Raw genomic sequence first — 14,632 nt, 5'->3', positions numbered from 1 at the left:
AAAAAACTATATGAACAATGAACTAGCTTTCTATTAAACTTGATTATATTCCCACCCTTTTTGAAATTCTGCTTCGAACCCAGTCATTGTGACCTGGATGAGTTATTGAAGAGGAGCCATCCACATCACACTTTTGAAAAACAATGCTTTGATCTTCTGCCTAAATGTCTGCCCAAAGTTAATTCTCACCCACCTCTAAGTTAGTGAGACAAACCTGAAACTCCACCTCAACAGCAGCATTATCATTAACTTTACTGAAGCATAGCAACAGGCTGATGTAGTTAGTTTAACTTGTTCGTGTTCACTACCTGATGGAGTGTGATCTGACCAACATATTCTGGGCACTTCCTTTCTGATTAATTCAACACAGACAATACACTTGCAAACAACATAAGCCTGTATGTTGCTGGCATTCCTTTATAACTGACCAAGGCTGTCACACTGATTCACTATATCTGGCACAAATTCCACTAATTTTAGAGTGGAGAATTCCAATATTCATTCCAGTTACAGGTAAATTTATATTTAGCTCCACCTGACCTGAACACAGTGGAGGTGTTTTTAATGCTATAATGGATTATTAGTTTATGTAACTATTCCATATGATTTTCCACAAAAAATGTGAACACTGCTCTGAAAAGTGGATGCCCCAAGTAACCTTGTCTAGGATCAGGAGTCGGCAACCTGTAGTTCTGGAGCCGCATGTGGTTCTTTAAGGAGCCGCTTGAGGCTCCAAAAGCTGATGTCGCTGACTCCTCTTGCATTCCCAGAGGCTGCTGTCGCTTAAACAAAGATCTAAACTCAGTTGCCTGCCGTTGAGCCAACTGAATTTTTTTTTTTGTTTGTTTAAATGGAGGCAGACAGAGGCGCTCAGCTGTCACGTGCTGCAGGGACCCCAGAAGGGAAAGCTGGTTGGGCAGGGAGTTGCCCCACGTGGGTAGATATCTAAGCCTGCAGGAGAGCTGGAGAAAGGGCAGCCGGAGCCATGCAACTGCGCAGAGAAGGAAGTGGCAGGGAGCAGCAGGGCCACATCCAGTGCAGAACTACATGCGCTGAGGCAAGTTAAGTTGGTGGGGGGGGGAGGTGTTGTGGCTCAGAGGGGTTAATTCTGGGGGGTGGAGGGAGGGAGGTTCAGGGGGTTAATCTTGGGGATGTGGGGCCAGTTTGCAGGATGGGGGGGTAAATCCTGGGGATGAGGGCAGATTTGGGGGCTTAGGCAAGTAAACTCTGGAGATGGGGGGGTAACAACTTTGACTGGTACAAATTGTTTGTGTGCTGTTCTTAAAGTAGGGGTGATAAAAAGCATGTTTTGACATTATTTATTAAGGACCATCTCGTATTTGTGTGTACTGCAGTTCTTGAAGGGTTGATTCTGTAATGGAATTCGAAAACAATGGCTCTTCTCGCTGTTTCAGTTGCAAAACCCTGGTCTAGATGGTGCCTGGTCCTGCCCTGCGTGCAGGGAACTAAACTATGACCTCTTGAGGTTTCTTCCAGTCCTAGAGGTCTATGATTCAGGAAGGATGTCGATAAACTGAAGAGAGTTCAGAGAAAAAGCTTAAGAATGACTCTCACTACAGGACACATTTGAATTAAAGAGCTCAATTTACTTAGCTCAGAAAAGAAAAGGTTAAAGGTGACTTGTTTACAGTCAAGATACCTGAAGAATAAGGTATATTTAGCTCTTCAATCAAGCAGACAAACAGCCAATGGCTAAACAATAAAATTAGACAAATTCAGACTGGACATAAGATGCAAATTTTTAATCCTGAGAGTAAGTAATCATTGGAACATACCACGTCATGGTGTACTCTCCATTGATGACTATGGCTAAATCAGGATTGGATGTTTTTTCTAAGAGATCTGATCCAGGATTTTTTTTTTTTTTTTTTTTTTTGTGTGGCAGGGTGGGGAAGCTATTCTCTGGCCTACATTACAAGTAGTAAGACCAGTGGACCTCAATGGTCCCTTTTAGCTCTGAAATCTATAAAAACTGTAGGTGACATTCCAGTCTCGAGAGTGATGGTGTAAAAAGATGCTATCTTGCTCAGGAGGCCTGTTCCTTCTGTGTGCCAAGTCACATCTGCCACATTAACAGCAGCAGTATTGGCCAGTTTTTATTGCTGTTCACATTGGACGAAGAATACAGTTTTGGGGAAGAACTATATTCTGTCTTGAACATTTACAAAATTGTTAATGAAGTTCCAAATACCATGTAAATTCTGACAATTTCCATCTACAAAACAGAATATTAAAACAATTGCACATTACATCTGTGGCAAAATTTGACTTATAGATTTTACTAATTATGATGCAAGAGTAGAATACATTCACCTTGACCAATTTGCTGTTTAAAGAACACCTTTACTTAGCACGTTTGAGCTGGAGTCAGACAACAGACAAGGAATCTCATGATGCTCTGTTTATTTTATTTAATAGCAGAACCACAGTGAATGAACCAATCCCTCACTTTCACTTATATCAAATATTAAAACATCAAAAATTGCTCAATGCAATGAATAAAAGGGCTCTTATTCTGATTGCGCCTTTTGGGTACTATAACAACTAGGGATGTTAAAACAAGAAGTCCTGTGGCACCTTACAGACTAACAGATATTTTGGAGCATAAGCTTTCATGGGCAAAGACCCACTTCGGCAGATGCATGAGTGGAGGGCGTTCCACAAGAGGGTTTAAATATAGACTTACGAAAAGGAAGGAGTGTCAGTCAAGGGGCGGGCCAGCGTTGACAAGGTCTGTTCAGTCATGGAGGATGTGGCCCATTATCAGGGATATTAATGTTTACTAGTTAACCATTAAGGGCTGGAGCACCACCGCCCACGCCACTGCAGACGGACTGCTCTGGCCATGCTGGCACACTCCCTGCTACAGCACACTGGAGAACAGGGCTGCTGCCAGCCCTGAGCATTGCAGGGTGGGGGCACTTCAGCGGGGCCAGAGCTGTCCCCATCCGTGCTGCAGGTGGAGGATGATCTAGCCCCGCTGGACTGGGGCAACCTCCCCAGTCACCTGCCTCCACCCTTTCAAGCAGTTAACCAGTTAAACCTAACATTTTACCTGTTAAACAGGATTTTACATCCCCAATAACATTAATATCAGTCTGTTCAAGTCAGCATGAACAAGGTTAATGAACGCGAGACTATGAATCAAACACACATTTGGGTACATTTTACTGTCAGCTGAGTAGCCGCAAGCAAACACACAAAGGTGGCACTGAAGCTGTACAGAGACATGCAGAAACATCAAGGTTTTACATGTTTAGCATAGCCATACTAGTGGCAGGATAAGAAGTGCCAAAGGATGCCTGTTAAGTATCACAGGAATGCTGAAGAGCTGAGCTGCCGCCATCTAGATGGGGAGCATCACACATCAACCACCATCAATAAAGAATGGAAACCAGCAAAGGAAAGGTAACATTTTACTCTCTAGAGTGTGACGCACAATGGAAAGTAGCAGCCTGGCTGAAACTATCCCACTGTAGTTGCCCTAAAAGAGCAAAAATTCAGGAACCAGGAGTCTGGCCAGTCTCTGGAGCTCAAACCAAGGAGTAGGAATTCTCAAGCACCTTTTGGCCATCATCCTCCTCAACTGCATTTGACAATCATTTGTGAAGCCTTGGTTTCCCTAAGGCTATCCTCTCCAGGCACTTCTAATTTGCCTCACTCTTAAAAACACATGCCTTATTTCTCTTTTGAATTTCTCTCACTTTAGTTTCTAACTACAAACCCCAGCAAACCCCAGAAATACGTGCAACACAACTGCTGCCCAACAGGAGCAGGGAAACTGCTCCTATCAGGGTGGCAGCCTGGTTCCTGGCTCTCCTCTGCTGGCAGGATCCAGGAAACTGACCAGCAATGTGCTGGTCAGTTTCCCAGGTCCCAGCGGCAGAGGGCAGCCAGGAGCCAGGCTGCCACCTGGTTCTGAGCTCCCCACCAATCAAGGGTAACTCCCCAAGTTACCCAAAAGTTCAACTTACAAGGGTTTGCCAAGAATGCAACCTCAGCATAAGTCAGGAATCTACTGTATTAGATCCCATGGCTTTTTCTGCTTCATCAAAGAAACACATGTTATCAGAATCTCTTCCCCATGTAGGTACTGTCCCATGACCAAGACACCTCTTAGAGAAACAAAGCAGGCTCAAATTCTGAAATCTTTCACTCTATGGCACATTTTCTAGACCTCAAATCATTCCTATAGCTCTTCTCTAAACCCCCTGCCAATTTTTCAACATCCTTTTGAATTATGGACAACAACAGAAACAGACAATATTCTAGTAATGGTCTCACTAACTCCATACACAGTGAGTAATAACCAGTGTTTCCTGTAAGCCAGGTGCTGGTATGGCCATTCAGGAGAGATTCAGATGCCACCCAGTTGATTAGCAGAGAACCCCCATCTAGGTTTTTGTTTCTACTGGAAATGCAACATGCTTCTGTGCACAAATATTTATCCTATATATGGATAGAAAATATTAGCAGGAACATCAGTAAGAAACTCTCCCAACCCCATTTGATTAGGGTATCCAGAGTGCCAGAACAAGATCAGGCCCCTATGTACTAGACCACGGATCAGCAACCCCCAGCTCATGTGCCAAGAGTGGCACACGAGCCAATTTTCAGTGGCATGTGAGGTGGGAGCTCAGCCCCGCACCTCCACCCCCATACATCCAGGAGCTTGCTCAAAGCCATGCAGTCTGTTGAGTAACAAAAGACCAGCTAATACTACCAATACAACCTAAATCGGTAAAACTCTGCATCTTAATACACTTATTAATGAAGCTGTGGTCAGTAGGACTAGTGACTTTAAAAAGTGCCACTGGCACTTGGACCATACATAGAGGTCAAATTTCGGCACTCCACCTCGGAAAGGCTGCAGAGACACACTGTACTGCACAAACAGTGTCCGCCCAAGAGAAGTTATAAATTCAAGAAAAATAAGTAAATTAGCACAGGTTACCCAAAGAGTTAAAGTCATAACATCAATTAATCTTTGGAGAGCCTTTTAATAAAAGCAATTACTCTTTGATTGAGAAGGTGCAGATAAAATTGTACAATAGTACAGCTCAAAGGAAACTTAAGAGGTCATCTAGTCTACCCTCTTTGCTGAGGAAGGATCGAGCACACTTAGACCATTATGACAAACATTTGTCTATCCTATTTTCAGGCGTGCCCAAGAATTAGGATTCCACACCCTCCCTTGGGAGCCTATGCCAAAACTTAACTGTCTTATAATTAGAAATATTTTCCTAATATCTAACCTAAATCTCCCTTGCTGAAGATTAAGACCATTATTTCTTGTCTGGCTGTCAGCAGACACAGAGAATAATTGATCACCATCTTCTTTATAAGAGTCATCAACTTTGAAGATTTATCGTCACATTGTACCTCCCTAAATTGGGACACTCTGGTCCCACAACATCCATTGTTTAGCAGCACCATGAATGCTCCTGGACCAAAGAGCCCAGTGGCAGGACGGCCAGTGTCCAGCAGCTGCAGGTCCAGGGCTGGGGCATGACAGCCTGGCCTCTGGCAGCCTAGAGACCAGGCAGTAGGGGGACTGGTGGTGGAGGGCCAGAATTGGACCCAGTGGCAAGAAGGACCTCCCTTGGTCTGGCAAGTTCCTTCATTTGGGACCAGCCAGGTCTTGAGGGTGCCGGACCAGGGAGGTCCAATCTGTACCTCTTGAATCTTATTTTCTCAAGGCTAAACATGTCTAGTTGTTTTAACCAAACCTCTTAAGTCAGGTTTGCTGCTCTCCGCTGGACTTGTTTCAATTTGTTCCCATTTCTCCTAAACTGTGGCATTTAAAATTGTTTTCCTAAACGCTCTCCTAAACGGTGGCATACAAAACTGAATACAATAACCCAGCTCAGGCTTTACCAATGCATCAAAGAGCAGGACAATTACCTCCTGTGTCTTACACACAACTCCTGCTACTAGATTCCAGAATGACATTTATCTTTTTCGCAACTGTCACATTGCCTGCTCCGATTCAATTTATGTCCTCCCAGTTTGACAGCAAATCACTGATAACTACTCTGAGTTCGTTTTTTAAGCCAGTTATTCATCCAGTGTGACAGTCTGTACCCTTATGTTCACCACTTTTATAAGACTGTGACCACATTACAGTCATTTCAAGTAGAGTGCATTTTCCAAGTTCTTATGACATTATCATGTGGCATTATGTCAAAAACCTTACTAAAAACCAGGATGTGTGTCTACTGTTTCTCCCTCCCCCATTAAGAGAGTCTGGCATGATTTGTTGTTGACAAATCCATGCTGGGTATCACTTACCACCCCTGCTACCCCCTTTAGGTACTTGCAAAGTGATTAAAAATTTGTTATGCTATTTTTCCAGGTATCAAAGTTAGGCTGACCGATAATTCCCTGCCTAGACCCACCTTCTTAAAGCTAGGTTCTAACTTTGCCCTTCTCCACTCTTCTGGGACTTCACTTGTCCTCTACAGGCCTCAAAGACAATCAGCTCTGAGAATGCTTCACCTTGGCTGTGGCCACACTTGGCCAAAACTTCGAAATGGCCATGCATAATAACTTTGTAAGATTACTAATGAAGCACTCAACTGACTATTCAGTGCTTCATTAGCATTAGGACGCTTCTGGCCGCACGCTTTCGAAAGCAGTGCTTTCGAAGTGCCGCAGCTAGAAGTGTCCCAATACTAAAGAAGCGCTGAATTGAATACTCAGCGCTTCATTAGTAATCTTCGAAATGGCTATCTGCCTGGCCATTTCGAAGTTTTGGCCAAGTGTGGCCACAGCCCTAGTTTCTTAACTACCCTGAAGGGAATTTCATAAGGCCCTGCCAACTTGAACACATCCAACTGATCTAAATGTTTTAGCCTGTTCTTTCCTAATGTTGGCTTGTGTTTCTTCCTCCTTGTTGTTAGTATTTGTTGTGTTAAGCTTCTAGTCACATTTAGCCATTTTAATGAAAAAAAGCAGTTAATTTTAATGAAACAATACAGGAATTAAACACCTCAAACTCTCTGAGGTCATCTGTTCCTGGCTCTCCTTCTCCACCAAGAAGTGCATCAAACCTCCCTTCCTATTTCTCATACTTCTAATGTCTTTATAGAATCTCTTATTTGCCTTATATGTACCTTGCTAGGTACACACATTTTGTGCCTTAAGTCTGATTTTGTCTCTATATGCTCATGCTATAATTTGGATTCATAGTTAGCAATTCTGCTGTTTCCTATCTGTGGTTTTTTGGTTTGTTTTTTGTTGGTTTTTTTTTTTTTTTTTTTTTTAAATTTTCAGGTCGTTAAAGAGCTTCTAATGCACTCATATTGCTCTCCAAATAGTCTCCACAAGTGGTTAGTTTGCTGTTGTGCCTTTGCCATTGTCTCTGAGAAACTGCGAGCTCCCTTGATAGCCTTTTTCTCTTATTTTCTTCCCATTGGACTCTACCAGTTTATTCATATCTGCTTTTTTGAAGTTGATCAAATAGTAATTACAATTCAGCCACAAAGGAAGGCTTTATAAACATCGGCCTCTTAGTCTATTTACATCATGGAAGTGGAAAAGAGGACTCACGAAAATATTGCAAATGCTTCTTTTTACATCATTACCTTCCCCCTGACAGTCTTTGCACTGCACAACTGATTTTCATTACAGTCGTCTACACATGAAAACAATCCTGACTCCTCCTTTGTGCAGTCATCTTTTCTCATTACGAGGCTAGTTGAAAGGTACAGCTGGCTAAACAGTTAGTGATTCTTATTAACAAAGCAATGACACTGGAGGTATTAAACTAAACTGAACTGAACTATGACAAGTCAGACCACCTCAACCAACAGCAAAAGTTCAAACAAAGCAAGTTTTCTTAATCACTCACCAATATGCAAGGTCTTCTCCATAATCTCAGATTTATTCCTAGGTTTACTTTTGATGCTTGACAAGTATATCCCATGAATTATGTTAACAGTGTGCTCTATTGTTAGTCACTACTTGCGTAGGAAGAGAGTGTATGAAAACAGACCACATAAAATACAGAAACGCAACATTGCACGTTGCTTCCTAAAAAAAACATTTTTCACAGAGTTCAACGAATTGTCAGAGCAGCAGAGAAGGATACTATGCAGCCCTGTAACAGCCGCTGTTTTGGATACCCTCTTTTAGGTCCTAGCCAAAGTTCAAATTACCCAATTATTTTACCTGGAAAGGCTGAGGTCTGGGAGAAAGCATATGTATGCAGGTTAAGAAAGTGATCTCTCTCTTTCCATTGCAATTTTTAGGCACCCCATAACTTACGTGGCCAAGAGTAATGAAAGATCCTCAACAAGGTATTCAAAAAACTCAAAACTTGAATTTAAAAACTGCTAAGGTTGCTAAGTATCAAAAGGAAGTTGTTGTACCCTTGATAAAACCCAAACACGTAAAAGTAAAAACAGTTATGGACACTATTTTATATCCAAACAAATACCTATTTCATCATAACTAACAGACTTTAATGCACTTGCTACACATTTCAACACAAAACATATTTTCTTCCAAGAGATACTCAATTACTGCCTCTCCATAGTGAAGTGCCACTGGTTAGACCCAAGAAATAGCAGTTAAGCAGACTGACACTGCACAAATGACAAAGCAATTTTTGACAAAAGTAAGAAGTCTCTTCACCCCTTGCACTTTCAAAGTCTCTTGAAAGAGAATGGCACTGACTGTGCTTTTTTAAAAACTGAATCTGAAACAAAGATTAAAACCACAAAAAAAAAAAACTGCACAGCTTACGTCTCCTGCACCAGCTACTAAAATGTCATTTACAAAATGTTTACACACTTCTGTCACAAAAGAAGAGGGGAAAACTGACTGTGCAGTTATCCTCACAAGTAGACAGGTCAATTGAGAACCCATTAGCATATAAGGACTCTTAACGGGCTTGATTTTGGACTCAAGGGCACATATCCATTCTACCAAAAGCAATTCTCTGGCTAGGCACACATCTTCCATGATGGACCTCTGTGGGGAAGTGATATCCTAACAGAGACCTGGATGATGCCCAGGAGACATTTTCCTAGGTATTTAATTTGACTCAGAGCAGTTTATCAAGCATGCCTGAGTTGTATAAACAGAAAGTCATATCAATTTTAAGAAAGACACTTATAAGAAACAGAGAAACCAAAGCAGCAAACTGCTTTAGCCAGAAGTTTTAAAATGAAATACCAGGGCAATAGATGATCCTAGCCTCATTGTATCAATAGCGATCATTCTTATCTGTATCATATTTTTTCAAAAACGTTAACCAGAAGAAGCTATAGCTTGAGAGCCTCAACTACTATTTTAAAGCAACAGATAGCCGAGGTTTCAAAGTAATTGCAATTAGGGATGTAAAATCCCATTTAACTAATTAGCCAATTAAACACTACGGTTAACCGATTGAATGGGTGAGGGGCAGGCAGCCCCAGTTTGGCTGTTAATAGTCAGCCATTTATTTTAATATGTGGTTATCTTTCAATGTCTTAAAAAAGGTCACATGAAGAAAAATTCAATCTGCTGGGATCAGCATGTTGATGTATGAGCCAGCATGTCCCCAGTTACTAAAGGATCTCTCACAAATGTTCCCATCTTTGCTGGCTGGCTGGCTGGCAAGAAACCCAGCTGCCTAGGAAGACAAGGACGTTAGGAGTACTGAATAACTCAAGCAGATTATATCTTTCTCCACTTCAGGAGACTATTTAAGATGTGCGATTAAGACATTCCGATCACGTCCAAGTTACCACAACCTATTTGGTGCTCAGAAGCCAGACTGCATTTGCAATCTTGTTATTTGTACTACACTATTGCTTTGAGGCCCAGCTCAGGAAGTGGGACCCTATTGTGCTACCCATTACACAAAGAATGAAAAAACCGTCTCTTCAAAGAGACCTTGCAACATAGCTATTTTACTAGATGATTTTATCCGTATAATCCTTAACTTCCTTCCCTAAAAATTTTGGATTTGGAAGTAGTCATTGTAAAGGCACAACTATGCATGTTTGCTGTCCAAACATTGTAGGGCCTCTTAAATAAAGCCATAACTTCACGGAAGGTGACTCATTTTAGACAGCATTTGTTTCCACAAAATCTCCTTTTACTCCCAACCTGAAGGCAGGGCTTTGGATGGCATTTGTAACAGACAGGACAGCTTCCACATGCCACTCAATTCTGGTTAGTAACCGTTTACAACCACTGAGAATTAAAACAGAGAAGAGAAACTGTGGAGTAAAGTTTAGACAGCATATGCTCTTCAAATAGCCATTTTAATTTACTTCTCAGTAATGCACCTTTGGGAGGTAAAAAACAGACCCTGATTACCATGACATTGCCCATCAGAATTATTACACTGCACATTAATCACTGAGTCATACCTGATAATACCTTTAGCCAGTCAAAAAAGACAAATAAAGACACAGGATTGAGTTCACACTGCAGAACTACACTGTGAAAGCAAAATCCCAATCCAACATGATTTTATGATACACTGGCACAAAATGGGTTGTAAATACAAGCACCAGATGTCAGACACTCCTAGAGCTTAGGAAGGGTACCACTGGAGGGGTGAGAAAGATGTGTTGCAAGTGGCAGAGAGAAAAGCAGAAGTTGTAATAACAGAAAAAACTGAAAACAGTGGAAGAGGCAACAAGAGAGGTCTGTTAGGGAAATAGGACATCTTAGAGAAGCCATACTACCTCTCCAAAATCCCATTCAGGAATCAGTAAGTAGCATAAATAAAAGGAAGAGACTAACAACCCATGGTAAAGTAAAAAACAGGCCGCATCCTGTAACGAGTGTTCGCTATTTTACACCATTTTAGGTATGCAATGTTTTTAAATTAACCCCAAAAGACAAATAAGAAAATAGCAAATGTTTCTAATTTGAGTTTAGAAAGAATCTTAGTTCCCATTTGTTTGAAATTTAGGAAGTCAGCTCTGTCACTGTTAAGTCAGTGGTTCAAGCCCACCCCCAATGAAGCTAACCGTAAGTCACTGAGATCTGCTGGTTCTGACAGCAGAGGAGAAATGAGAGAAGTTCTTAGAAGATACATTTCCACTTCACCAAACATTACTACTTTTGGTAATGGGACTCTAGACCAGCAAAGGGACCAAGTACCAAAAAGACTGACCTTACTGCTTCTCCACCATCCTCCCAGAAAGTAGTTCCTCCAGAGGTTCAAATCTGGTAAGAGGAAACTAGCACAACTGACTCCTATTGCAGCTACAGGGTGGAAAGAAATCTACTAGGTTTCTTTAGCAACTTGCGCTTCAAATTGCTTCAAGCTGCATACACACAGGAAGAATTACACATGTAAAGAACCACTGCAGTTATCTTTTGGGCTGAGATCATCATAAAGCAGGGGTGGGAGATAAAATTCCAGAACACAAGGACACTGAAACAACTGTCTCCAGAGCTATTAATGCAGTACTTCTCACAGGCACTGGGAGATATTGCTTGATTCTTAGAAGTCAACCTGTCCCAACTACTCAAACACTTCTCAAAAACCATTTTAAAACCTGTTTAAAAAAAAAACCCTCCAACCTGGGATTTTACTCCATAAAGACAAAGCAGAAACTCCATGTCAGTCTGTCTTCTAGGGACTTTGCCTTCCACAAAAAGTCAATATCATTAGCCATGAGATACTACGGTGACAAACAGCAATATAAAACATGGAGATATAGATAAAAAGGAGCCACTTGGTTGAAAAAAGTGAATGGCCATTCAAGAACTAGAAAAGAAAAAGAATGCAGAATACAGCTAAATATACTGCATGTTAGAGTGTGGCACATACGGACACATTCCAACTCAGTAGGCAAGTTTGGAGAAAGGCAATGATGCATGATAGCCCTTATAATTAGCAAGAAAGTGGGGTGAGGTACTACCTTTTATTGGACCAGCTCCTGCTGTTGAAAAAGACAAGCTCTGTGAGCTACACAAAGCTCTACTTCAAGTCCAGAAAAGGCAACTAGAGTGTCACAACTCAACAGAAGATGTAACAAATTGTTTAGCGTATGCTGGAAACACACACCATAAGAGACCATTCAAGGTGAAGGACCAGCCAACGCCTCTGCAGCCACAGAACAAAAAGTGGGGTGAATGGGTTACACATTGCTGTAATAAGCCATGAATCCAATGTTTATTAAACCCATGATTTGCATTTTTTAGCCAAGTTATGAATTTGAGCTCACAGGCTTGTATTCTGAAGCCGTGGTCCACGCTTCCTCTGAGGATGAGGAGTGAGGTCAGATGTGGAGTGATCACTCTGAAAAAAGTTTGCCCACAGTTGATAGATATTTTCCTGAGAAAACTCATTTGAGCAACCATGTTGCACAAAGCTTAAATGTCAATATTACACAAAGCAGAAAACTTTTTCTTCAGTTGGTACTCTTGTCTCTCTCAAACAAGAATATATCAAACAGATGGATTCTGCCGCCATACACCTTGCGCACACAGCTTTCAATTGCTCTTCTCACTAGTAGCGCAGCCTCCTGTGCACACCTTCTACATGAGCGCACACAGGAAAAATAAGAGGGAGATATAAAATAACTGTACATGTTCACCATGCTGTTTTGTGTGACTTTAAAAAAAAATCACAAGTTACCAAAAGAAGAGGGCCCCCACTATAGGGCTATCAAAATCCAGGGTATCCCCAGGATCCAAGCGTACAAACTGCTCTTCTGAACAGATTGTAGGTTCCTGCAACCCTGCTGGTATTCTCTTTCCTGAAGGGGGTGCTACCTGGTACTTCAGAGGAACGCAAAACCTTCAGTGCACCTGGACAATTGTGCAAAACTGCATATGAAGCAACAGGAGAAATTATTGTTTTTCTGTTACCACAGAAGGTACTAATAAAAATAAACTTCAGTTACAGTATTTAATTCCAACCTCACTAGTCATATATGACTGCACACTGGGAAGTCATAACTCCTTGTTTCTCAATTTCCTAGCCATTGATTTAATGTAATGAAACCAACCTAATGTGTCCATATGAAAAAAAAACAGCAAGATGCACATTCAACAGGAACAGTCATGTCAGAAAACAGACCCCTCACATCCAATACCTTGTCTCCAAACAGCAGTCTAATAGCCTGTGTTTCAAAGAAAGGAGAACCACTATAATGCACCTAAGCAACTACTACTGTGCAGAGTCCTTCCCAGACCTTAGGCTAATGACCTGACAGAGGACAAGAAATAATGTAATAGTATGGAATACCCCTCTTTCCAATTACATTCCCTAGATAGCAGATCATATACCATGAACAGCTGCTTGCTCATTCCTAGTAATGGTACTTAGATACAATGACCAAAAAGAACCCTTACCTTAGCTTAATAGAGCCCTCCACCAAAGAAAACCCATGGTCACTCACTGGATGTTGCCTACAATTGCCCCAAAAAAACGCTGCATGTCAGTGATCCCTGTAAACTGGCCACTCAGAAGAGGTTCAACTGCCACCCAGGTGACTGACAGAGCACCCACCGCTAGATTCTGTGCTTCTCCTGGCGGTGCACAAGGCTCGGTGCACATTAGGGGGGGCGGGGGAAAAAAAAAAAAAACCTTCTTCCACACATCCAAACGAAAAAGCAGTCCAGTAGCACTTTAAAGACTAACAATACATTAGCAAAACAAAAAGCAGTCCAGTAGCACTATAAAGACTAACAATACATTAGCAAAACAAAAAGCAGTCCAGTAGCACTATAAAGACTAGCAAAATAGCTTAAGCTATTTTGCTAGTCTTTAAAGTGCTACTTGACTGCTTTTTGCTTCGATAGCGTACAGACTAGCCCGGCTCCCCCGCTGTTAGTAATTTATTAGGTGAGGAGCTCTCGCGGGCCAAACCCCCTTCTTCAGGCCACAGCCCTCCCAGCCATTCCCACCCCTGGAGGGAACAGATCCGCACGAGCATGGCTGCAAACCCACCTGCGCGGGAGCAGCAGGGCGGCCGACGCAGGGCGCCCGACTGGCCCCGGCTCCACGGCCAAGCACCGAATGAAGGGACAAAGGGGCGGATACTGCTGCCGCCCCAGACAGCAGGACCCAGGGCTCCCGCGCCCCACGCTGTCAGCAGCAGCAGCAGCAGCAGCAGCGCCCCTGGACGCACCAGAAGGATCAGAGCTGAGTTCAGGGCCCCAAAGGGGAATCACCCGGGGAGGGGGAGGGGGGGTTCAGCCTCCCCCCCCCCAACAGACCAGCCCTGACCTCGCCCGCCCCTCCCCCAGCCAGTGGCCTCACCTCAGCAAGGAACGCGCCCCCCCCCGCCCCCACCGGCCCGCGCCCACCTCGCGCACGTCCTGCAGACACTCCAGCACGGCCAGGTTGTTGGCCCAGCTGTGCTTGGGGCAGACGCGGCTCACGTCCTCGCGGCAGGCGGGCTCGTCCGCCAGCTTCCAGCCGCCGCCGCCGCCGCCGCCGCGGGGCCCCCGCCCCCCGGGGCCCGGCGCGCCCGCCTGCCCCTGCTGCGGGGCGCTCTGGGCGGCCGCCCCCAGCCCGGGCCCCGCCACCGCGGCCGCCAGCGCGAGCGAGAGCAGCAGCAGCGCCAGCAGGCCCGGCCAGCGGCTCCGGACACGTCCGCACGGCGCCATCTTGGATCCCACAGCCTCCGGCCCGTCGCCCGGCCCACCG

General features: G+C 43.5%; 1 protein-coding gene across 1 annotated transcript in view; it reads right to left on the bottom strand.

Annotated features, from left to right (window-relative positions):
- GLG1 (golgi glycoprotein 1) overlaps nucleotides 1-14,632 on the bottom strand; it is a 129,215-nt gene extending 114,583 nt beyond the window's left edge. Inside the window, exon 1 of the mRNA XM_075008290.1 lies at nucleotides 14,290-14,632. Coding sequence (XP_074864391.1) covers nucleotides 14,290-14,592 — 303 coding nt within the window. The 5' untranslated portion in view covers nucleotides 14,593-14,632. The remainder of the gene's footprint in view (nucleotides 1-14,289) is intronic.

This window comes from Carettochelys insculpta, chromosome 14, assembly GCF_033958435.1.
Source record: "Carettochelys insculpta isolate YL-2023 chromosome 14, ASM3395843v1, whole genome shotgun sequence".
Taxonomy (NCBI): Eukaryota; Metazoa; Chordata; order Testudines; family Carettochelyidae; genus Carettochelys; species Carettochelys insculpta.
Note: the sequence above shows the minus strand (reverse complement) of the source record. Positions and strands in the feature narration are given on the sequence as shown.